At 50.7% G+C, this 23,561-nt stretch overlaps 2 protein-coding genes across 2 annotated transcripts; one reads left to right on the forward strand and one right to left on the reverse strand.

The window, feature by feature from the left end:
• Positions 1 to 4,941: 4,941 nt before the first annotated feature.
• On the reverse strand, positions 4,942 to 7,272 carry atp5f1d (ATP synthase F1 subunit delta). Its single transcript, XM_084693182.1, has 5 exons — positions 7,051 to 7,272; positions 6,003 to 6,156; positions 5,526 to 5,614; positions 5,275 to 5,404; positions 4,942 to 5,073 (listed from the first exon to the last, which is right to left on the reverse strand). Exons 1-4 carry the CDS (start codon positions 7,165 to 7,167, stop codon positions 5,282 to 5,284), a joined length of 483 nt encoding a protein of 160 aa, XP_084549308.1. The 5' UTR covers positions 7,168 to 7,272; the 3' UTR covers positions 4,942 to 5,073; positions 5,275 to 5,281.
• Positions 7,273 to 12,157: 4,885 nt separating this feature from the next.
• Positions 12,158 to 22,508, forward strand: cbarpb (CACN subunit beta associated regulatory protein b). Its single transcript, XM_084692608.1, has 10 exons — positions 12,158 to 12,292; positions 13,206 to 13,348; positions 13,592 to 13,647; positions 13,830 to 14,019; positions 15,513 to 15,726; positions 15,932 to 16,099; positions 16,347 to 16,572; positions 18,866 to 19,052; positions 19,711 to 20,866; positions 20,903 to 22,508. Exons 1-10 carry the CDS (start codon positions 12,197 to 12,199, stop codon positions 21,089 to 21,091), a joined length of 2,625 nt encoding a protein of 874 aa, XP_084548734.1. The 5' UTR covers positions 12,158 to 12,196; the 3' UTR covers positions 21,092 to 22,508.
• The last annotated feature ends 1,053 nt before the right edge of the window (positions 22,509 to 23,561 follow it).

The raw sequence follows: 23,561 nt of genomic DNA on the forward strand, positions 1-23,561 counted from the left end.
CAGTCACCCGTGTGCAGCCCCAGAGATGAGCCATTTCTGATCAATCAGCTGGCGACATCACTTCCTGCTGAGTCATGAGCCTATGAGCACAAGACATTGGCATAGGAACTTGTACCCGTTCGTGACTGTGTTTGTGTGTGTGAGAGCGAGCTGTGGGAAATGTTTTATGAGGTTCTGTGAACAAATGATGACCCACCCTTCATCCCAACACTCACTGTACATGTGTATGTGCTGGCATATTTTGTATTTTCAAGTGTGTTTTCTATATATGTGTGTGTGGATGTTGTGACGGCCTCATCTCTTCTGGTTGTTGGGAGATCTCCTTGTTTTTGTATTACAGATGCCCCGCAGGTGTGGCCAGCCTGTTCGTGATTGGGAACACCTGGGTCCGCTACGATAAGAGCAACGCCCACGGATTTCATGGCGGAGTGCCCTGCCCATCGCTCTGTACCTACTGGGATGCGACCGTCGACCTACTGCCATAGCAGGCATAAGTACCCGACAGCCTTTCTGGTTCACTGTAAGGCTGGTTCACCGTAGTCTTGCCTGGTAATCTAGCTCTAGCTGCTAAATAAAATCGTACTGTTTGGCGTTAAACCCTGTGTGACGTTATTTGGCATGCCTGTGAGCCGGGCATGACAATGTGTGAGCATGCTTGTGTGTTTGTATGTGTGTCATCTTTCTAACCTAACCCAACGCTTCTTAACCCTAACCCAACGCTGCCTAACCCTAACCCAACACTGCCTAACCCTAACCCAACACTGCCTAACCCTAACCCAGCACTGCCTAACCCTAACCATACCCACAGTTCTACAGTTTGAGTGGTCAGAGTCAAACAACTGTCTGTATTTAGCAGGTACAGGTCAAAGTAACGACATCTCAGCCACCAGGCCTCTCCCCTCCCCTCCACTGGGACGTCAGAGAAAGAGAGAAAGAGAATGTGAAACTTCTTCTCACCATCACTCGCTCAAAATAGACCTCCAGCTTCTCGCCCAACTACGTCACTTAACTCCACTCCTGCAGCAGAGTTTATTCCAGTCCAAAACTAAGGAGGATTTATTCCACATACAGCCAGTTAGCTAATCAGTCAGCTAGTCAGCTAACCAGCAAATTAGCCAGTCAGCCAGAAAATCAGACAGTCAGTCCAGATTCATCCCCCACAGTAAGCTTTTCAGCATGGTCTCCTGGAATGAGTCTGTTTCTACAACGCATTCCTGTGATTCCATAATATACGTGCAGGTGTCAAGACCCCGTAGATGTTAGAGAAGATATCTGATGTTGTAGAAGATATCTGATGTTGTAGAAGATATCTGATGTTGTAGAAGATATCTGATGTTCTCGAACACCTGGGGATTCTGTAACCTGCGTGTGATGACAACACTCTGGAATGTCGCGATAACAGAACTCAGCAATGTTTCTCAACATCTGAGCTGCAGGACTGGTCTTGGTTCTCACGTCACCAACATGCTGTTACCCAACATCCTGTCATCCTGTCCAACCAGCCACTTCCAGCAGTTCCAGCCAGTTCCAGCCAGACAGCCAGTTCAAGCCAGACAGCCAGTTCCAGCCAGACAGCCAGCTCAGCCAGACAGCCAGCTCAGCCAGACAGCCAGTTCCAGCCAACCAGTCTGTGTTCAGTCTCTGCTGTGGCACCTGATCTGCTCACAGATAGTCTTTCTGAGCTGTCCGATTAAGGATGTGTTTATAAAGCAGCTAATCAGGATGTATTTAAAATGCAGCTGATATTACTGACGCGTGTGGTAATAAAGGCTGACACACCCTCCCCCTTCGCATCATGTTCAAGCCTCACCAGCAACATCGTGTTTGCTAACAGGGTTAGAGTTGTGGGGGTCTGGGTTGGGTCTCTCCCCCTCTACACCACCCTCTCCCTCAAACTCTCTGTCTCTCCCTCTCTCTCTCCCTCCACCTTTCTTTCTCCCTCTCCACCTCTCCCTCTCCACCTCGCTCTCTTTCTGTCTCTCCCTCTCCATCTCTCTCTCTCTACACATCTCTCTATGCAGGGCCAAGGGCAGCAGTGTCAGCAGTCACTGGATGACAGCCATTATCTGGACACACACACAACCTCTCAAACATGCATGCATATAAACACTGTCACACACACTTACACACACAAAGAATTACAAACATTTTCCAGGAAGGAGAGAAGGGGAGGGGAGAGGACAGAAAGATAGCTGAGGAGAGGAGAGAGAGAGGAGAGAGGCCCATGATATATATGTGAACCAGAATCTATGTGTGGCCTTTAGATGGAGGTGTGTGTGTGTGTGTGTGTGTGAGTGGGGAGCTACAGTGGAAACTGTCTGGATGTCGGCATAATATTTTCCAGGATCCTGAGAGGAGAAACCACTGAGCTCTGTCAGCCCAGACAGACACTGACTGGGGCTGAGGCAGGGGCTGAGGCAGGGGCTGGGGCAGGGGCTGGGGCTGAGGCAGGGGCTGGGCGAGAGTGAGTGAGTGAGGGAGAAGAGAGGGAGAAGAGAGGGAGGGGTCAGAGGATTCCTTGCAGCCACTTCTCAGAGCGTGTGTGCAGAATATCTCTTCCACTCCAACCTCTGTTAAAGAGCCTTCAGCTCAGAGGAAGTAGACCGTTTCCCAGGAAGAGAGGGTGTCAGCTGGTTTCTCTTGGTAGCGTCCTGCTGAAGCAGCCTGGCTCACAACACTGATCTGGCCTCACCAGTCTGTCGGCATGCTAAGACTTGACAAAAAAAACGTTATGTGTGTATATGTGTGCCTGAGTGTATGCCCATGTGTAAATGTGGATGTGTGTGTGTGTGTGTACATCTTTTTTCTTCTTTTTTTTTTACATCCATTTTTTTGGCAACTTATATTTTATTGTATATTTTATTTTAATTATATTCCACTTAGTATTTTATGTACCCTTAGTATAGTTAGACCAGATATTTAAATTTAAGATTCCTATGTGTTGTATGCATCTTCCTGCCAAAGCAAATTCCTTGTCTATGCAAACTTTCATGGCGAATAAATCCCTTTGTGATTTTCATTCTGACCTACAGAACCCTAACACCTCTGATCCCAACCTGGTGAAGCATCTGATAACCCAGCCAAGTCTCTCTCTCTCTCTCTCTCTCTCTCTCTCTCTCTCTCTCTCTCTCCATCTCTCTCTCTCTCTCTCTCTACATCTCTCTCTCTCTTACTCTCTCTACATCTCTCTCTCCCTTCTCTACATTTCTCTCCCTTTGTTTAAAAAAGAACTGTCTTTTTCAATGGTTCTAAATCAGCAGTGTTTTTATACTGCCATATAGTGGTTTAATTTGAGAACTGCACTAATGTTCGCATTCAAACACTAAATGTCGGCATTGACGGGCAGCGCTTCAACACCGCTGTCTGGTGGTTTATTATGAGAACAGCAATTGTAATGATCACATCACACCACTAATCAGCAAAGTGGAAACGCAACTCAGTCGTGGTATTTACATAGTGCCGCTTTAAAAACACGGTTCTAAGTGGTGAACACCATAAGAAAACTGAGGTACCGCAGCTAGCTAGGTAGCCGGCTGAATATTACCAGAGAATGTCTAATATGGGGAGAACTGCCACTCTTGGGAAACTTCCGGCTTCTGAACTGGTTCCAGTTCCACTATAGTTCCATATGAGGGCACTAACGGTCCAGTGCTGAATGAATGGAGGTCTATGGAGCTTTACCCCTCAAAATCCACATTTAATTTGAATGTTGATTTCGAAAGGGGAGGCAAAAAAATACACACTGCTGGGTGTTTTATTTTTTCAAGTCGTTTTTTTGTCTTAAAAAGCCTTTTAAAATGTCAATGACGTCATACACATCGTACGACCAGACATACTGCTTTGCGGCAAGCTCTGGTCACTTCCTTTTTTCTCTCGAGGCATCGACAACACAGCCAGAGTGCTTCTATACTCTTTGACACAGCTGACAGGTTAGGCTCTCCCTATCAATACATGTTAGAAAGAGTTTTGGCTTGCTAATGTTGTTGCTGATGTTGCTAATACTCTGACATTCTGATTCCGCTTCGGAAGAAATCAAGCGGGATCTCTGGTCGTAGTCAGTCCTTCACTAACCGAATCAGCATTCGTTAAGATAATGCTAGCGTGTTATGGGCAACAACGACTTACCCTGTAAGAAATCGAAAGGACATAAATTCGACCTATAATCCATGTTGAACTTGCCAAAACTACAATCAAATCTGAGATCTCTCAATCAGACGAAAGAGACAAATGTAGCTGTTTAGCTCCATAGACTCCCATTCATTTAGCACTGGACCGCGATCACTCCCAGTGGAACTATGGTGGAACTGCAACAAAATTCGGTACATTGGGGATTAATAGGAGTGGACAGGCTCTCCGTAGACGGGCTCTGATATTACCTCTGTGCGGCTAAAAGTTGAAGTTTGATTGATGGGTGGATGTCCTTCTATTATTGGTTGAATTTTGTTGGTCTGTGCTTACACAAGCACCCGTAATATTGTTTAAACAGTGACTAAAATAATGGGATTTTGATATAAGAAAAAGAAAAGCTTTTTTTTTTTGCATACATGTCGTTTCTCCAAGCCTACAGCCAGGTCCAGGGTAAATGAAAGGGGCATATTATGCCATCTAGTGGTGGGAGGTGGAACTACACCAGCCTTCAGAATGCAGAACAATCTGAACAATTGTGTCCTAGTGTCAGTGTAGCAGGAAGGGGCCAGGGCACAGACCAGGACGTTCCTGCCTGGTAGCAGAGATGTGGACACACTGACCTGCTCAAACAGGATCCATGTCATTGACAGATCTTTTTCTGATGTGGCTGGTTACTCCTGGCTGTCCCTAGACACCACAGTAGTCACAACTACGCACATTCTGGATGTTATGCTGTCCTTCCTGTATGCACCGCGTCTACATGACGACACACTTGAGCCACACAGCAACTCCAATGAAGGAAGCAAGGCAGGATTAAATTCCAAATAAATTTATTGGTAAATTCATCCACTGTACAAAGCAAGCGAGATCTTGCGGTTTCTGACTTGACTTGGAAACAAACAATGTTGGATCTTGATTTTCCTTAACACCGACATGACACGCTACCTGAAGAGAAAAGTGCAGGGAGAGGAGAGGGAGATGAGGAGAGGGAGAGAGAGGAGAGCAAAAAAGCAGGGTTGGTAAACAGGATGAAGGTTACAGCTCTCTCAGTGCTGGCGAAGTGAACGTGTCGAAACTGTGTTCCAGGGTTGAGCACCTCTAACAGCTTTAGGCAGAGAGAAGTGTGTGTGTGTGTGTGTGTCATACCAGAGCTCTACTCCAGGGCCTTTACGATGGCCTCGTTGGCCTCTATACTGATGAGCACCTCTGCCCTTGACGCCTCATCCCCAGCACCAGACATCTCAGACTGGGCCTTCTCCAGGTTGGCCTTCGCTGCCTGGAGGGGGAAGAAAAAGAAGCACATAGATATGAGTATGAAAGTCTTCCACCTGCAAACACTGTCTGAAAATCACTAAATAAATAATAAACTACAATCATGTATGTAGCAGGGTACTCACTGCTAGGTCCAACTGGTCTAGAGGCACCGCCTCCTCAGCCAGGAGCTGGACTGACGAGTCAGCGTTGACTGTGACGGAACCACTGCTCACTACACACACACACACACAAGACATGTACAGGTTACAACACAGACACATCCAGTGACCCCACGTGTGCAGAGGAGCCCCCATATCTATACACCCCCTCACCCTAACCTCTATACACCCCCTCACCCTAACCTCTATACACCCCCTCACCCTAACCTCTATACACCCCCTCACCCTAACCTCTATACACCCCCTCACCCTAGCCTCTATACACCCCCTCACCCTAGCCTCTATACACCCCCTCACCCTAACCTCTATACACCCCCTCACCCTAACCTCTATACACCCCCTCACCCTAACCTCTATACACCCCCTCACCCTAACCTCTATACACCCCCTCACCCTAACCTCTATACACCCCCTCACCCTAACCTCTATACACCCCCTCACCGAAGTACTTGGCGGCGGAGCCATCGTCGTTGTAGACGGTTACCACGCCAGGCCGCAGCACCTGCAGGGTGGGGACGTGGGCTGGCAGGATGCCAAATGCCCCTGTCAGGGTGGGAACATCAATCTGCTTCACACTCACCTCCTTAAAGTACACCTGGGAGAGGGGGGGCAGGAGAGGGGGGGGGCAGGAGAGGTTATTTCACCTTCACTTCAGGTATCCAGAGTACAGGGGTTGGCATGGCGATAACACCTGCTGCATAGGTATTAGGGATGCTGGTGGATGCCATGACAACATCAAAGAAGGAGGATGTGAGGACTGAGCTGTATTGCTGTAGTCGAGTCTGGCACACAACGTTAAGTGTACCAACACGATTCGATCAACTAACTAGAGTTACCTAGCGCGCTAACAAGTGATACGATTTTGTTGTTTGGTAAACATATTAGTTACCACGTATGAGGCCCAAATAACGTATGTACCCCAACGCGGTATGTACGAGGCTAAACATTTCGTGCAACGACTTATTTAGATAATTTAATTCGTGATTTTTAAATGCATATGCAGAGGGGAATGTGAGGTCTAGAAGGAGCCGCGATCCTGCACCACACACCCAAGGTGACAGAACACAGAACCTGCACGGGCCCGTGACCCTGTGAGCGAACAAGAAACCTAAACAAACCAGAGATCTAATTAGCGCGTAAGACAACTCTGGTCGTTAATTCAGCAAACGTTGCTTCAGTTCCACCGGACCACACCGTGTACATGCACTGTGCACGCCCTCATTCTGCCTGTTCATTAGAACGACGGCTAGGAATCTTGACAACCGCTTCTAGTGCTAGTAAGCTAACTGAATGCTAGCTGGCTTCAAAAATAATGTGCAATAGCTAGACAGGTTTTGACATTGACATGTACAAGCACTCATCATACATCCAACTGTTTTGTGATTTGGAAACAGTTTCAGTGTAACAATACAAATGTATTCCAATTGTGCAAGCGCGGTTAGGTTAAGTACGGCCTAGCTAAGCCAATATAGCCGCGGACTCAATTTACCTGCGTCGGCGAGGCGAATGTGAAGGACATCTGTGCACCGCCGGAGGGAGCGTCAGCGTAGCATCTAGCTTGCCTCAACACAGGCAGTGAGCGACGGAGAAATCTTGCTGCCAGCATTTTCGTGAAATAAATGTTACTGGGGAGAAAACCGAAGCAAAAAGACCCCCAAGCCCTGGCGTGAACAGTCAGAGAGTGTGAGCCTGATAGGACAAGGACATTCGTAACCTACCCAGAATCCTATTAGAGCGCGCCAAGGATTCTGGGAGATGTAGTTATTTCACAGAAATGCTGCGTTGTGGGAAATGTAGTCATTATCTCATTTGAATTATTTGATACAGGGACTAATAACCCGCTACAGGTTAAATAATATAAACCAGACAGATAGACACATTAAAATGTGTTTGATTATCAGGTTTACTTGCTCAGGTTTAAGTTCCATAGTTGTTCTCAAGTTCAAGTCCTGTATTTGTCAGATACACAGAACAAGTCAAGGTCAGACTGGGCACTGAAATTCTTAAGACAAGACAACGCAAGCACCTGGCATAACATAACATATAAGTACACAGAACATAATTTACATCTATGCTGAGCTTAAATAAGTGAAACTTCCTAGATATACAAATAGCAATAAATAATCGACTATACTAACCCTACAACTAAAACTTCCTAAATTACAGATAACAATAAATAATACACTATACTAACCCTAATGCACATACAACCTATTTCAACCCTATAACCTATTCTAACCTAAGTGGAGTACAGTACAGCAGTGCAAAATTGCAGATCAGTGACTATGTCAATGACCATACAGGAGCTTGGTGGCGAGGTACAGTGAGGTACAGTAGTGCAATGTTACTGATAGGGCAACCAGTAGCTGAAAGTGACAGTGTATAAGTGACTATTTTGCAGTAAATCAATGTCCATATCAGTGTCCATTCAGAAGCCTGATGGTTCTGCATACATTACAAATGTTGCCCTACTGTCAAGAAAGTCATAACTGACTTTGTATATATTGGAAAAAATAGTGTCACACAAGGCAATGGATTTTACGCAACTCTTTCTCTCTATGGCTCTGGGCCGCATTAACACATCTAACGTTTTCCGGTGTGTCCGGGTCTGCAGTGCATCTATTACTGTGAGAGCTTGCCACGCTACTGTGTTGCCACAAGGGGGCAATGTGAGCACTAAACACATCTAATTACGGATAAATGATAAGGACAGTGTGTTTGCAAAATCAGTAACACTCAAGCAGCAAGTTCATTGAGCCCCGTTCTGATGGAAACCATCGATCCACTCATCCCCGGTCAGCCGTGATGACGTCGGTCTATGGAAATAATCAAATACGTGATTAGGCTCGAAAACTTCACAGTATATAATCTCTCTGTGTGTGTTAAACTGGCGCGGGATAGGAGTTTCCTCCCTTGAATGAAATGGTAAACAAGGATTTTCACCGACACTATGGACAATTCATTTGCGCTCGTCCTCAGCGCGCCACGAGCTCTTCAGTAACTCAGCTTCCCTCACTCCTACGTCACGTGGTGGCGTTTCTCACTGGATGGTGGGTGTGTCTTAAGCAATAGGGTTTCATTCATAAATAGTTTTAGCATTTAAATCAGAATTAAAGAGTTCACCGAAGGTTGGGCGTCGGATTCTCAACGGGTTGTTTCCTTTGATGGAACGCAAGAAATAATAAGGTGAGTGGTCTTACCTATAGATGTTTAATGTATGCTGACCCCTCGTTCTTACCTATAGATGTTTAATGTATACTGACCCCTCGGTATTGTTAGATATATTTTTTTGTCCACATGCATCACGAGCCCGCAGTAATCATCCTAGTCCCGGGTATCAAACCGGAGACGTCATTCCAGAGAATCGAGGAAGACGCATGTCTATAAACAGCTGTCAGCGCGAGGATGCTTCCCGGTAAAACATAGCCTTCGATGAGAGCACAACTGCAAACCCCTAATTACTGAGCGGCACTCCTTCTCCACAACAATCGACGGGAATGTGTCCGTTAGGCTACTTCAGACGCCGTGGACCGCAAACGTGGGTTATTATAAAACTACAGAGATTATCAGGCGACCACGACTACTGATTTGTGATTTTATAGTTTCCTTTATTTTTTTGCACAACGCGTCGGAAGGCACATGGAGAATTCCACCGTGAGATGAGAAATAAGATGTGAAATTGGATAGAACGTGCGGAATCTAACAGGCAGGTACCACCGTGATCAGTCCCGCGTACCGGACCGAGCCTACAGATCTCTTCTGCATGTTACTGCCCTCCTGCCGGTTTGTTGCAACGATCAACAGTTTTCAGCCGCTTGTTAGCCGCTCTTCTTACAGCTCCCTCTGTAAAACGAGAGAAGATGTTAATCCCAGTCGTGTGTGGAACTGTTAACGGCAGTTCACAATAGTCTCTTCCGTGGTGTCGTCCATGACGGTGGTTCGTGGTGCTGCTGGTTTTGCAAGAGAGAGGGGTGAGTTGGAGCTACACAGGCTGGAGCACCCGTGATGAGCACCTCATAATGGAGCAGCTAGTCTGGGGCTTGGGAGGCAGACACCCAGGGTAGCAGCCGAGCCCACCAGGGAGAAATAGAGGAGCTCCGGCCCCAGCCCCAGCCCCGACCCTGGCCACAGCCTCAACCCTGGCCACAGCCCCAGCCCCAACCCTGGCCACAGCCCCAGCCCCAACCCTGGCCACAGCCCCAACCCTGGCCACAGCTCCGGCCTCAACCCTGGCCACAGCCCCAGCCCCAACCCTGGCCACAGCCCCAGCTTCAACCCTGGCCACAGCTCCGGCCTCAACCAAAGCCCAGCCCCAGCCTCAACCCCAGCCCAGCCTCAACCCTGGCCACAGCCCCGGACCCCAGCCCCAGGCTCAACCCCAGCCTCAACTTCAGCCACAGCCCCAACCCCAGCCCCAGCCTCAACCCTGGCCCCAATCTCAGCCCAGCCTCAACCCTGGCCCCAACCCCAGCCCCAGCCTCAACCTTACCCCAGTTTAGCCAAGACCCTCCTAGATAGCCAAACAGACAGACAAACAGACAGGCAGGTAGACAGGCAGGTCAACAGATATATAAAATGAGAGTTAGGATACACAAACAGGAAGGAAGACAGACATGCAGGTAGGCTGGCAGATGGAGCTGCTGGGTGAATCTGTTCATACAGAGAGACAGGTGTGTGTGTGTGTTCAATCAGAGAGACAGGTGTGTTTGTGTGTGTTCATACAGAGAGACAGGTGTGTGTGTGTGTTCAATCAGAGAGACAGGTGTGTGTGTGTGTTTGTGTGTGTTCATACAGAGAGACAGGAAGAGGAGAGCTGAGAGGAACTAGCATGCTGTTTCTATCCTGCTGAGGGATTTCTGAGGAGGTATGTGTGCCAGTGTGCATATGTGTGTATGTGTGTGCGTGTGTGCGTGTGCTGCATGTGTACCAAAAGGTTGTGTGCGTGTGCTGTGTGCATCTTTCAAGTGTGTACTTCATGTGTGTGTGCCACGTGGGTGTGCTGTGTGTGTGGGTGGGTGTGTGTTGAAGGCTGCTGCAGCATTAATAGCTGTGATCTGTGTGAGGGAACGCAGGAGAGACCAGCCAGCTGAGAAGCACCAGACTCTCTCCTCCCCTCTCTCTCCTCCCCCTCTCTCCCTCCCTCTCTCCTCCCCCTCTCTCCCCTTCTCTCTCTCTCTTCTTCCCATCCTTTCTCTCCTTCTTTACATTTACATTTAGTAATTTAGCAGACACTCTTACCCAGATCGACTTACAGTAAGTCTATTCATCCCCATGGTCTGTCTTTATGATCGGTGGCCAACTGTCTAGTTTAGTCCTACTGCTGCACCAATGTTGCCTAGTCTGTTTCTCACCTGCCTGTATCCTCTGTTCATTCCTGCCAGTCAGTCTGTCTTGATTGTGGTTGTCTGGTGTAAACAGTCTGTCTTGCTTTGTGTTCTTGTGCTTTTACATTTTTTATCCTCTCTGATTCCCTATGTACTAATGCCCTGCTTGTTTTTCTTCTGTATGTTGTACTGCTGTAGTTGTGTGCCGTTGTGCTTTTAACCAGATTTTTATTCCATAGTCCCTTCCCCTCTCCCTCAAAAAGCTTTTGCTTTTTGCCAGGCCATCTTTGTAAATAAGAATTGAATTGTGTTCTTAAATGATTCTGCCTGGTTAAATAAAGGTTAATTTTATTTTTTTATTTTTTTAAAGCAAGTACAGGGACATTCTCCCTGAGGCAGTTAGGGTGAAGTGCCTTGCCCAAGGACACGTCATTTGGCACGGCAGGGAATTGAACCAACAACCTTCTCATTAGTAGCCCGACTCCTTAACCGCTCAGCCATCTGACCCCCTTCTTTCTCTTTCACCTCTCCTTACCCTGTCTCTCTCCTCACCCCCACCTGCCTCCCCCACCTTCTTTTTCGCGCTCTTGAAAACTTCAAGAGAAGCACCTCACTGAGGGCTGGAGCAGAGCTGGGTGATGTGCAGGGGGTGACAGGTAGTGATGGGAAGTTCCGTTCATTTTACTGATTCAGTTCTTTGAATCTTGTTCAGTAAAATGAACGAATCTTTTTTCGAGTCATTCGTTCATTTCAACCGGGGGGGGGGGGGGGGGTGGTATACGTCCACTGCAAACGCGTATCATATTCTCATGTAGGTTAGTGCATGACATGTACACCAGCTGATACTATTTCAAAAGAAATTCCTGCTTTAAAATAATGTATCATGAGTTTGTATGATCTGGTCATGTATTATCACACTAGCATTTAATTTTCACGTCAAACAATTACACTGCACTAAACTGTAAGTGTAAATGTAAAGTGAAAATAACAAAACCAGTCAGTATGATGACTTGAGCAAATATCATTCACGTCTTACTAAAACAGCGGCCACGCAAAGTGATGTGTAAGGGGTGACAGGGTGGAGGTGTTGTGTAGGGGGTGACAGGGTGGAGGTGATGTATAGGGGATGACAGGGTGGAGGTGATGTGTAGGGGGTGACAGGGTGGAGGTGATGTGTAGGGGGTGACAGGGTGGAGGTGATGTGTAGGGGGTGACAGGGTGGAGGTGATGTGTAGGGGGTGACAGGGTGGAGGTGATGTGTAGGGGGTGACAGGGTGGAGGTGATGTGTAGGGGGTGACAGGGTGGAGGTGATGTGTCCTGGTTTGTGTTTAAAGGGGACGGTGACGCAGACCTGGACCATGAGCAATGACTCTACTGTCTGGAACACCCCACCAGACAACTCTACTGTAAGTGTGTCTGTCATCGCTATACTCCCTCCCTCCCTCCCTCCCTCCCTCCCTCCCTCCCTCCCTCCCTCCCTCCCTCCCTCCCTCCCTCCCTCCCTCCCTCCCTCCCTCCCTCCCTCCCTCCCTCCCTCCCTCCCTCCCTCCCTCCCTCCCTCCCTCCCTCCCTCCCTCCCTCCCTCCCTCCCTCCCTCCCTCCCTCCCTCCCTCCCTCCCCTCCCGTGTGTGTGCGTGTCCTTTTGTATGTGTGTGTGTGTGTTTCTATTCTGTTCATTTGTAAGGGCTGGCTAATGGAGAACCTCCTCTTTATTGTGTATCCCTGGTCCAGTCTAATCCACCATCATCTTATTTCAAGTTTCATTTCCAGGATCTGAAGGGTTATCTGTTGCTGTGGTTACCATGCCAACATCACCCACGCACACTGTACATCCTATATAGATAACATAGATGAGGTAGTATCTATGTGGTGTTATAACATGGTTACAACAGGTGTGTGAGGGGTGTGCCATGGGTTTTCATCCTCCAGAGACACAGACCTGCTTCAAGTGGCTTCCGGCCCTTTGATGTCGGCTCTGCATTGTTTAGAGTTTTCCCTCTCTCTCTCCCTCTCTCCCCTTTCCCTTTCTCTCTCCTCTCACCCCCGCCCCCGATTTACCTCCCTGGTTCTAGAATGTTCAGAGTGGTTTTAGAAGGCTCTAGGAGGTTCTAGAAGGCTCTAGGGGCCCACTAGATCTCTGATGATGAAATGAAGCATGATAAACATCTAACTCACACATATGGCTACTTACTTATATTACCCTGGGTGCCTCACAGAAACAGCTATCTGCCATTCACTGTTACTCACCTGAGTCCTTCCTCCCTCTTTACCTTCCCTTCTCCTCCCCAACTCCTCCTCCCCCATCCCTCTCCCCTCCAGGGGGCGCCCCTGGCCCCCACCCCCTCCCCAGAGGGCTCGTCGGTGCTGCTGGTGCTGCTAGTGGTCCTTGGAGGAGCTCTGGTGTCTCTCACCTCACTGCTGCTAGTTTACTGCCACCGCCGCCACGGCTGCAGCTATGCCAGGTACCCACCCACACTCACACACACAGAAAGAAGGCTGGAGCAGAGAGAGAGCAGGCCAGACTGCTAAATGATAGGGTTAGGGTTAGATGATAGGTGTAATGAGATTTCATAGCAGCCATCGGCAGTGATTAATCTCACGTCTCCCATACGCTCCATCTGCAGCCTGTGAACACACACACACCTACACACACGTACTGCTGTGCTCTACAGATGTCAGTGTATTGAACCCCCCCCCTCCCCCAGGGCTGACAACCAGAAGACCAACACCACCTACACAGAGGACTGCCAGCTCACACATGGTGAGAAGAAGACAAACCTGGTCCTCCACCCACACCCTCCACCCACCCACACTCTACACCCTCCACCCATCCACACCCTCCACCCATCCACACCCTCCACCCATCCACACCCTCCACCCACCCACACCCTCCACCGACCCACCCACACCCTCCACCGACCCACCCACACCCTCCACCCATCCACCTTGACCACTGGTCCTCCCCAGCAGAGATCACCATCAGGGTGGAGGAGGCTGCCTGCCAGTCGGCCTCCCCCTCTCCCGACCTGCAGACGGAGCGCTTCCTGTCTACAGGCACCAGCGGCCGGCGCGTGTCCTTCAACGAGGCGGCACTGTTTGACCACGGCAAGAAGGAGCAGGAGAAAGGTCGGAGGTCAGTCTTAGCTCCCTGCTCACACACACACACTGGTCAGTCTTAGCTCCCTGCTCACACACACACACATTTACATTTATGCATTTAGCAGACGCTTTTATCCAAAGCGACTTCCAAGAGAGAGCTTTACAAAAGAGCATAGGTCACTGATCATAACAATGAGGTAGTTCCAAACACTGCAAGCAGCCAAAACATGAAGCATACAATGTGAAAAACTAAACAAGTGCCAAAGGGAAGACCCATAAGAGCATACAGTTATACAAGTTACAAATTAAAACAACATGAACCCCACACACACACACACTGGTCAGTCTTAGCTCCCTGCTCACACACACACACACTGCCTACCAGTGTTGCTTTCGTCAACCAAAATTATGACTAAATATCGTTGTCAACGAACCTTTATCACGTGACGAAAACGAGACAAAACGTAAATGCTGGTCATGTGACGATGACTATAATTAAATGTATAATGCAATATTGTTGAAAAATAAAAACGAGACAAAATATGGTTTACCAAATAAAAACTATACTAAAATGTCTCTACATTTTCGTTGATCAAAACGAGACGAGACCAAATGTTATAACGTTATTTCTTCTCGTTTAGTCGCATCATCAGTCGCATATCAGAGCGTCTTCCGTGTCTGGAATTGAAGTAATCTTGACTCTATAAGGGTTAGGGTTAGTAGTACAATAATATAACATAACCTTGTTTGAAATGGGCTTGGCTAAAAGAGAATTTAGGTTTGGTCTATACTACTAGGTACGTACACTATATTGACTGCATAAAATTGCATTACAGAAAGAGACTAAAATACAATTTTCATTGACTACAACTAGACTAAATGTCATCAGTTTCCAGACTAAAACTAAATCAAAATAGTCATGGATAATTCTGACTTGAATAAGACTGAAATGCTCAGACTTTTGGTCGACTGAAACTTTACTAGACTAAAAAGAGGCTGACCGTGACTAAAACTAATACAAACTAAAATGACACCTTGACACAAAGACTCGACTAAAACTAAAATTAAAACAGGCCAAAAAAACTCTACTACCCTACCCACTCTGTCCACCTACACACACACACACACACACACACCTACACACACACACACACACACACCTACACACACACACACACACACACCTACACACACACACACACACACACCTACACACACACCTACACACACGCACACTTACAGACTGACCATCGATACACACACCGACCACCTACACACACACACACACACTTACAGACTGACCATCGATACACACACCGACCACCTACACACACACATGTATTAACCACCTACACACACACAGACCATCTACACTTATACACACTCACATTCATTGGCTACACACACACTAGACCATCTTAGAAGGGATGAATGCTCTGCCAGTAAGCAGAGCTGCACTGTGTGTGTACATTCACGCACGTGTGTGAGTCTGACCTTCCAGCCTCCTGGATGTGTTCTTCTTTTCAGATACACTCTGACTGAGGGAGACTTTCACCACCTCAAAAACGCTCGACTCATAAACCTCCGTCTCCCTCCTCCCTCCCTCCACCTCCCTCCCCCCTCCCTCCGTCTTCCTCCTCCCACCTTGCACATCCTCACGATTCATGAGTGCGATTCCCCGGAGAACAGCATCGCCATGACAACGCGTCCTGTATCCAAGTCAGCTCTCTCCATCTTCCAGGTGAGCAGCAGGTGTAGTTCCCTCCTGGTTTCCAGGGGCTGCACAGGCTGTGTGTGTCTGTGTGTGAGTGTAAATGTGTGTGTGAGTGAATTTCTCAAGGTGGAGACAACTCCTCTAGCCTGCAGGGTTATAGACATGCGGTAGACAAGTCTCATACACATGACTTACTGTGTGTGTATGGTGTGTGTGTATGGTGTGTGTGTAGCCGGAGTTGTGCCCCCTGCCCCATACAGTCCTACCCAGCATGGGGGGCAGCCCCAGCTCCCCCCTCCCTGGAGACAGCCAGCCCAGCCTGGGGGGCAGCAGCTTCAGGGAGAGCCCCCCCTGCCTGACCCCCCCTGGCCCCCGCTCCAAGGAGCTCAGCACCAGCTCTGTGAGTCGCGATTCTCCTCTCCTCATCATCTCCTCTCATCTTCTCTCCTCCTCTCCTCTATTCTGCCATAGAATAGGAATGTCAGAAGGCCATTGTAATATGATTATGAGTCCATCTAATGCTAGTAGCATCAGAGAGAAATCACCCGTGTCAGCACTCAGCAGATTACTCCTCTTTCTGTTCTCAATCTCTCTCTCTCCTCCCCCCTTTCTTCCCCCTCCCTCCCTCCCCCCTCCTTCCATCCCAGATTGAGGTGGGCGGGGGCTCAAGGAACGGGGGCAGCCCAGGGGGGGGAAGTGTGTGTGAGAGTGGCTCCTCAGGGGCCCCTGGGGGTTCAGGGGGCCAGGGCCCCATGCTGCAGTTCTTCAGCAGGCTGCGCCGCCACGCCAGCCTGGAGGGAGCCAGCCCGTACCTCAGGATCCGCCGCTGGAGGCTGGAGCATGGGCAGAGAGCTTCCAGCCTGGACACCAGGGGTGAGAGACTGGGGGTGAGAGACTGGGGGTGAGAGACTGGGGGGGGGGGGACTAGGGGGGGGGGGAAGACTGGGGGGGGGAAGACTGGGGGGGGGGAAGACTGGGGGGGGGGAGACTGGGGGGGGGGGGGGGACTGGGGGGGGGGGACTGGGGGGGGGGACTGGGGGTGAGACTGGGGGGGGGGAAGACTGGGGGGGGGGAGACTGGGGGGGGGGACTAGGGGGTGAGATTGGGGGGGGAAGACTGGGGGGGGGGGAGACTGGGGGGGGGACTAGGGGGTGAGATTGGGGGGGGAAGACTGGGGGGGGGGAGACTGGGGGGGGGGACTAGGGGGTGAGACTGGGGGGGGGAAGACTGGGGGTGAGAGACTGGGGGGGGGAGACTGGGGGGGAGAGAGTCCTGCCAGACAGTGTTTCCTGGTTTAGGAGCTCCATACACTGATGCTGGTGACAGAGAGCTTCTCCACACCTCTCTAGGCTGCCAACACACACACACACACACACACTGCTCACACACACACTGCTCACACACATCTCTCACACACTGAGATCACACCCTGACAGATGGCTCAGTGACGCAAGGTTCAATATTTCTGAGGCATTCTCAGCCTTCCTGCTGTTCTCCACACAAACCACAAACACGCCACACACACGCCACACACACACCGCACACACATCACACACACACCAGCAGAATACAGAGGACCAACTACTTCCAAGTCTGTTGGGCACCCACAGGAAGCATCCTAATCCTTAGCTCCTACACCCCTCCAGACCTCCTGTCTCACCCCTCAGAGCTCCTGTCTCACCCCTCAGACCTCCTGTCTCACCCCTCCAGACCTCCTGTCTCACCCCTCCAGACCTCCTGTCTCACCCCTCAGACCTCCTGTCTCACCCCTCCAGACCTCCTGTCTCACCCCTCAGACCTCCTGTCTCACCCCTCCAGACCTCCTGTCTCACCCCTCAGAGCGCCTGTCTCACCCCTCAGAGCTCCTGTCTCACCCCTCAGAGCGCCTGTCTCACCCCTCAGAGCTCCTGTCTCACCCCTCAGACCTCCTGTCTCACCCCTCAGACCTCCTGTCTCACCCCTCCAGAGCTCCTGTCTCACCCCTCAGACCTCCTGTCTCACCCCTCCAGAGCTCCTGTCTCACCCCTCAGAGCTCCTGTCTCACCCCTCAGACCTCCTGTCTCACCCCTCCAGACCTCCTGTCTCACCCCTCCAGTCCTCCTGTCTCACCCCTCAGAGCTCCTGTCTCACCCCTCAGACCTCCTGTCTCACCCCTCAGACCTCCTGTCTCACCCCTCCAGAGCTCCTGTCTCACCCCTCAGAGCTCCTGTCTCACCCCTCCAAACCTCCTGTCTCACCCCTCCAGACCTCCTGTCTCACCCCTCAGAGCTCCTGTCTCACCCCTCCAGACCTCCTGTCTCACCCCTCCAGAGCTCCTGTCTCACCCCTCCAGACCTCCTGTCTCACCCCTCCAGACCTCCTGTCTCACCCCTCCAGAGCTCCTGTCTCACCCCTCCAGAGCTTCTGTCTCACCCCTCCAGAACTCCTGTCTCACCCCTCCAGACCTACAGACTCCTCCACCCTGCAGCTGCCACATGTCCGGAACATAGATTTCACATTAGCAAATCAATTAGTAATTTAACCAGTAAGACAGCGGTCCCCAACCTTTTTTGCGCCACGGACCGGTTTAATGTTGCAATATTTTCACGGACCGGCCTTTAAGGCGTGGCGCATAAATACATAAAATAAAATGATACGACCGGCATACAAACGGTGGCATTTTCTAAATACAATAATAAACGTGAATCCACTGTGTACTCTTATGCAACTTTATTAGCAGCGGCCTCGTAACATCGTGCCAACAACATAACATGAATCCTCTCTGCCCTTATTATGTCCATGTCTCTGCGGCTCTGCCCCGCTCTGCCCCAAACACTCTCTGGTCGCTATGGTAATATTTAAACATGCCTTCAAAATAAGACGCAACACAAAAACAAATATTTAAGGTGCATGAAAAATACATTTATTTATATTTTTTATAAAACTGAAATAATGTAATGATTTATTCTTTCTCTGCGGACCGGTACCAAATGACCCACGGACCGGTACCGGTCCGCGGCCCGGGGGTTGGGGACCGCTGCAGTAAGAGACATACATTAGTCACATGTCTTTGTCTACTCACCAGTGTTCAGACTTTCAGCTGTGAGTGTGATTTCTTACACAGTGTGTACCCTGTGTGTGTGTGTACCCTGTGTGTGTGTGTGTACCCTGTGTGTGTGTGTGTCAGGATCCCCTAAGAGACGCCAGTTCCAACGGCAGCGTGTGGCCAGTGAGAGTACGGACCAGGACGACCAGGACAGCCACCACATCGACCTCATCCAGTACATCGCCCCAACCCAGGACACCACCTTATACCCTGGGGGTTCCCCACGCCTCCTCCAACCCCCCTCCACCCCTCCCCCACCTCTCGGCAGGTAGCTTTAATTCCCTCGCCATTCATCTGCCCAACACCACTGCTCGGCACCATTGCTAACTAGCTAGGCCAATGTACTGCTCTGCTCTTCATCCTAGCTAGCTATCCCAATGTACTGCTCTGCTCTCCATGCTAGCAAGCTATCCCAATGTACTGATCTGCTCTCCATGCTAGCTACCTAACACAATGTACTGCTTTGCTCTCCATGCTAGCTAGCTAGATTAACCCTACATACTCTGCTCTCCATGCTAGCTAGCTAGCCCAATGTACTTCTCTGCTCTCCATGCTAATTAGCTAGCCCAATGTACTGCTCTGCTCTCCGAGCTAGCTAGCTAGATGATCCTACATGCTCTTCTCTCCATGTTAGCTAGCTAGATGACCCTACATACTCTGCTCTTCATGTTAGGTAGCTAGCCCAACTCCACTTCTATGCTCTGCAGTCATTGCCCACACGCTAGCCCATTCCATCACTAATGTTAAATGAAGATGCCAGGACGGTGGAGATGACCTGTGAAGCAAGTGAAAATGTGTGAACCTGTGGCCTCGAGCAGCCTGTGTTGAGCATACTTTATCCTCCTTCACTGACCAGTGTTGTATGTGTTTGCATATCGAATATTTGTATGTGTGTGTGTGTATGTGTGTGTATGTGTGCATTACAGGCTAGAGGTGGAGGTGGTGGTGGAGCCTAGCTGCAGCAGAGAAGGTCCAGGGGTGATTGGCATGACCCCAGATCCCAAGGACGAAGCTGTGAGCCTGGGCTGCCACCAGAAGATCTCCCCCCCGGACCTCCAGGCAGAGTACCGGGACATCTGGACTCTGCGAGCCTCTTTGGAGGAGATCGTCTCAGACCCCAGCAACGACAAGGACTCGGTCCAAAGCAACGCTGACAGTGTGTGTTCCCTGGGGGGGCGCAGAGAGTTGCCCAGTTACCCCTCCCAGGACCTGGGGGAGGAGGGGGAGGAATGGAGGAGGGAGGATAAGCAGGAGAGTGTGGACTCGGAGCGCGGGGGCAGCGACGGGGAGTCGGGAACCAGAAAGCTGCTGCAGATGGACAGCGGCTACGCTTCCACTGAGGCTCCGCCCCGTGCACCTGAGGACCTCTGCACGGGGGGGAAGGGGCGCACCGCCCTCGAGAGGCGGCATCACTTCACCAGCGCCGGGCGGGCCGTCACCGTAGGCGAGAGCGCCCAGTCCAGTCTCTTCCAGGAGGACCCAGAGGAGGGGCTAGCAGAGGCTAGCGGCGGCGTTGCCATGGATACGGGCGTGGGACCCCTGGGCTGGTCTCCCTACGGCCAGATGTTCACCTCCCGGGAGCCCCTCCCTGCCCCCCCACCAGCACTCCATCGCCGCGACTACAGCATTGACGAGAAGACGGACGCCCTGTTCCACGAGTTCCTGCGGCACGACCCCCAGTTCGACCAACAGGACTCTCCGCAGCGGAGGCACCGATCAAGGGTACACCTGCGGAAGCAGTGGCAGCACCGCAAGCAGTACAGCGACCCCGGTGTCCGCTACCACACCTCCTTCGACCGCCATCGCACACCGCTGCGACGCGGGGACAGTGTGAACTACCCCCTGGAGACCAGCTACCACAGCACCCTGCCCCGTATTGTCAGCACGCCGGATGAGGAGGGAGGCAGCGAGGGGGGCACGAGCGAGGGGGCTACCAGCAGACCGCAGACCCCCAAGGAGGCGGGGGCTGGAGAAGGGGGCCTGGAGGAGGACGGGAACAGGGACAGTCCCAGAGACCAAGAGGAGTGCGTGTCCTGCTCCTCTCCCCAGGACATCCAGCCGACCACCCCACCCTCAGAGCAGGCTCTGCCCTCAGAGCAGGCCCCGCCCTCAGAGCAGGCCCCGCCCTCAGAGCAGACCCCCCAGGACCGCATCCCCCAGACCCTGCCGGTACAGCTCAGTGACAAGCTGGCGTCGAGGCTGGAGGAGCGTCTGTACTCCGACCTCCGGAGGACCAGGGTCATGGCCGAGGGCATGGCGGTCACACATACGAACACACACTCTTCCCCCGACCACAGCCCGGTATAGCCCTCTTCCTCACTCACCTGCACTCTTCTTCATCACTCCCCCCCCCCCTCTGACCAGTCTCTATGTTCATGATTTCATCTGACTGTATTAAGGAAATTATGTATCAAAATTCACATTACCTTACCTGGGTAACTGATTTCTGTCTATCAGTTATTCCTGGTTTCTTAAATTGTACTGTGAGTGACTTCAGTATTCAGTTAAGAAATCTTTTTCCAGATTCTGGAATGTGATGTCAAGAACACACTCCAGCCATTGGAATCCTCAGTAAACAGGAAACAGTTAGTCAGTGGACACAAATCACTTCCTGCAACGATACATGCCACCTTGCTTGTGAGATACACACACACAAATATACATACACACACCTATACATACACAAACTTACAGAGTACACACACACACACACACAATCAGAGCATATGCTGTCTCGTTAAAAGTATCCTGGTAGCCGAGCTAGCTGAAGGGGAAGGTGTCGGCTGCTAGGACATGCTGGAGGGATTATTTAGTGATTGTTGGTTCATTGTAATGTCTTGTGTTGTATTATTTAATGCTTCAGACATGTGACTGGTCCAGTCAGGAGGGCAGAGTAACAGGTTCTGGGGGTAGTGAGCCTGTCACAGTGTCAGTCTGACTGGTCTTATTCTAGCCTGGGTTAAGACTGAGGCTAGCCTGCAAGCCTGGTGCTAGCCTTGCCCAAAGTCTAACCTAACAGTAAAAGCGTGCTCCCCCTCCCCTCTCTCTCCCTCTGGTGTGGGACATAGGGAACAGCAGAGGGAACAGCAGTTACAACGTTGTGTCCTTGGGCAAAGCACTTCACCCCTACTTGCCTCGGGGGGCGTGGCCTGTCCCTGTACTTACTGTAAGTCGCTCTGGATAAGAGCGTCTGCCAGATGACTAAAAAAATGTACATCACCTAACAGGTAGATTGGTAGGTCAGGTAGCCTTGCAGATAGACAGGCAGACAAGCAGGCAGGCAGGCAGACAGGCTCTCAATGACCCTGTTCTGCAGTGAACTGTCTCCTTAGAGGGGCTTGTCCATGGCCCTAGGCAGAGAGGAGCCACTGCAGAAACTCTGATGAATATTCATCCTCCAGTAAGAGGGTAGCCCTCTCTCTCTTTCATCCTCCCAGCTCCCCCACTTCTGGCTGCAGCCATGAAGATGGAAAATGACAGAGGTGGAAAGAGAAATAGAAAGGGGGCCAGAGGGAAAGCGAGAAAAGCAAAGAGACAGAAAGAAGAGAGAAAGGGGGTGATTCCTGAGCAGATCACCAGGGTACTGGGTAGACTGGCAGTGGAAAGACTGTTGTAGTAGACAGACTGAGGGCTTCTCATGATGAGAACAGAGATCAGGAGGGTTAGGGCTAGGGTTAAGGGCTGTTAAGAGCGGCTCCCTTGGACTGCCTGTCTTAGCGCCACGCGAGGTAACCATGGCGATGGCCAAGAACGTATGAAGGCGGGAGCCGTCACCGCCATACGGGGGAGGGTGGGTGGTGCCTGACCACCCAATACCATGCTAGCTGCATATACAGGAAGACAACCGTGTAGGAGGCTAACCCCATAGGAGGCTAGCCACGTAGGAGGCTAGCTGTGTAGGAGGCTACCCCATAGGAGGCTAACCGCGTAGGAGGCTAACCGCGTAGGAGGCTAACCGTGTAGGAGGCTAACCGTGTAGGAGGCTAACCGCGTAGGAGGCTAACCGCGTAGGAGGCTAACTGTGTACGAGGCTAGCTGTGTAGGAGGCTAACCGCGTAGGAGGCTAAAAGTGTACGAGGCTAGCTGTGTAGGAGGCTAGCTGTGTAGGAGGCTACCCCATAGGAGGCTAACCGTGTAGGAGGCTAGCTGTGTAGGAGGCTACCCCATAGGAGGGTAACTGTAGGAGGCTACCACATAGGAGGCTACCCCATAGGAGGCTAGCCCTGTAAGAGGTTATCTGTGTAGGAGGCTACCCCGTAGGAGGCTAACCATGTAGGAGACTAACTGCGTAGGAGGCTAACTGCGTAGGAGGTTATCTGTGTAGGAGGTTAGCTGAAGAGGCTAACCGCGTAGGAGGCTAGCCCCGTAGGAGTTTACCCCGTAGGAGGCTAGCTGGAGAGAAGGCTAACCGCATAGGAAGCTAGCTGGAGAGAAGGCTAACTCTGTAGGAGGCTAACTGTGTAGGAAGTTATCTGTGTAGGAGGTTAGCTGAAGAGGCTAACCGTGTAGGAGGCTAACCCCGTAGGAGGCTAGCTACGTAGGAGGCTAGCTGCATAGGAGGCTAACTGTGTAGAAGGCTAACTGTAGGAGGCTAGCTAGAGATAAGGCTATTCTCTCCAGCTAAGCCAGCTGGAAAAGTAAGAGTAGGCTACCTGGAAAGTAGGCGTGAATGCAAGCAGGAGTAGGCTCCCGTACCTGAATAGTTAGCCTAGCTGAACAGTAGGCTAGCTGAATAGGAGGCCAGCTGTACATGAGAGAATAAGCCAACTCTAGTAGT

The sequence above is a fragment of the Hypomesus nipponensis genome, chromosome 26 (genome assembly GCF_054491055.1).
Source record: "Hypomesus nipponensis isolate SF chromosome 26, ASM5449105v1, whole genome shotgun sequence".
Taxonomy (NCBI): Eukaryota; Metazoa; Chordata; class Actinopteri; order Osmeriformes; family Osmeridae; genus Hypomesus; species Hypomesus nipponensis.

Coding starts and splice junctions, on each gene's coding strand:
- atp5f1d (XM_084693182.1), bottom strand. CDS start 7,167: ATGCTGGCAGCAAGATTTCTCCGTCGCTCACTGCCTGTGTTGAGGCAA. Junction 6,157..7,050: donor CATTCGCCTCGCCGACGCAG/GTAAATTGAGTC, acceptor CCCCTCTCCCAG/GTGTACTTTAAGGAGGTGAG. Junction 5,405..5,525: donor TAGACCAGTTGGACCTAGCA/GTGAGTACCCTG, acceptor TTCCCCCTCCAG/GCAGCGAAGGCCAACCTGGA.
- cbarpb (XM_084692608.1), top strand. CDS start 12,197: ATGTGTCCTGGTTTGTGTTTAAAGGGGACGGTGACGCAGACCTGGACC. Junction 12,293..13,205: donor CCCCACCAGACAACTCTACT/GTAAGTGTGTCT, acceptor TCTCCCCTCCAG/GGGGCGCCCCTGGCCCCCAC. Junction 16,573..18,865: donor TTCCAGCCTGGACACCAGGG/GTGAGAGACTGG, acceptor TGTGTGTGTCAG/GATCCCCTAAGAGACGCCAG.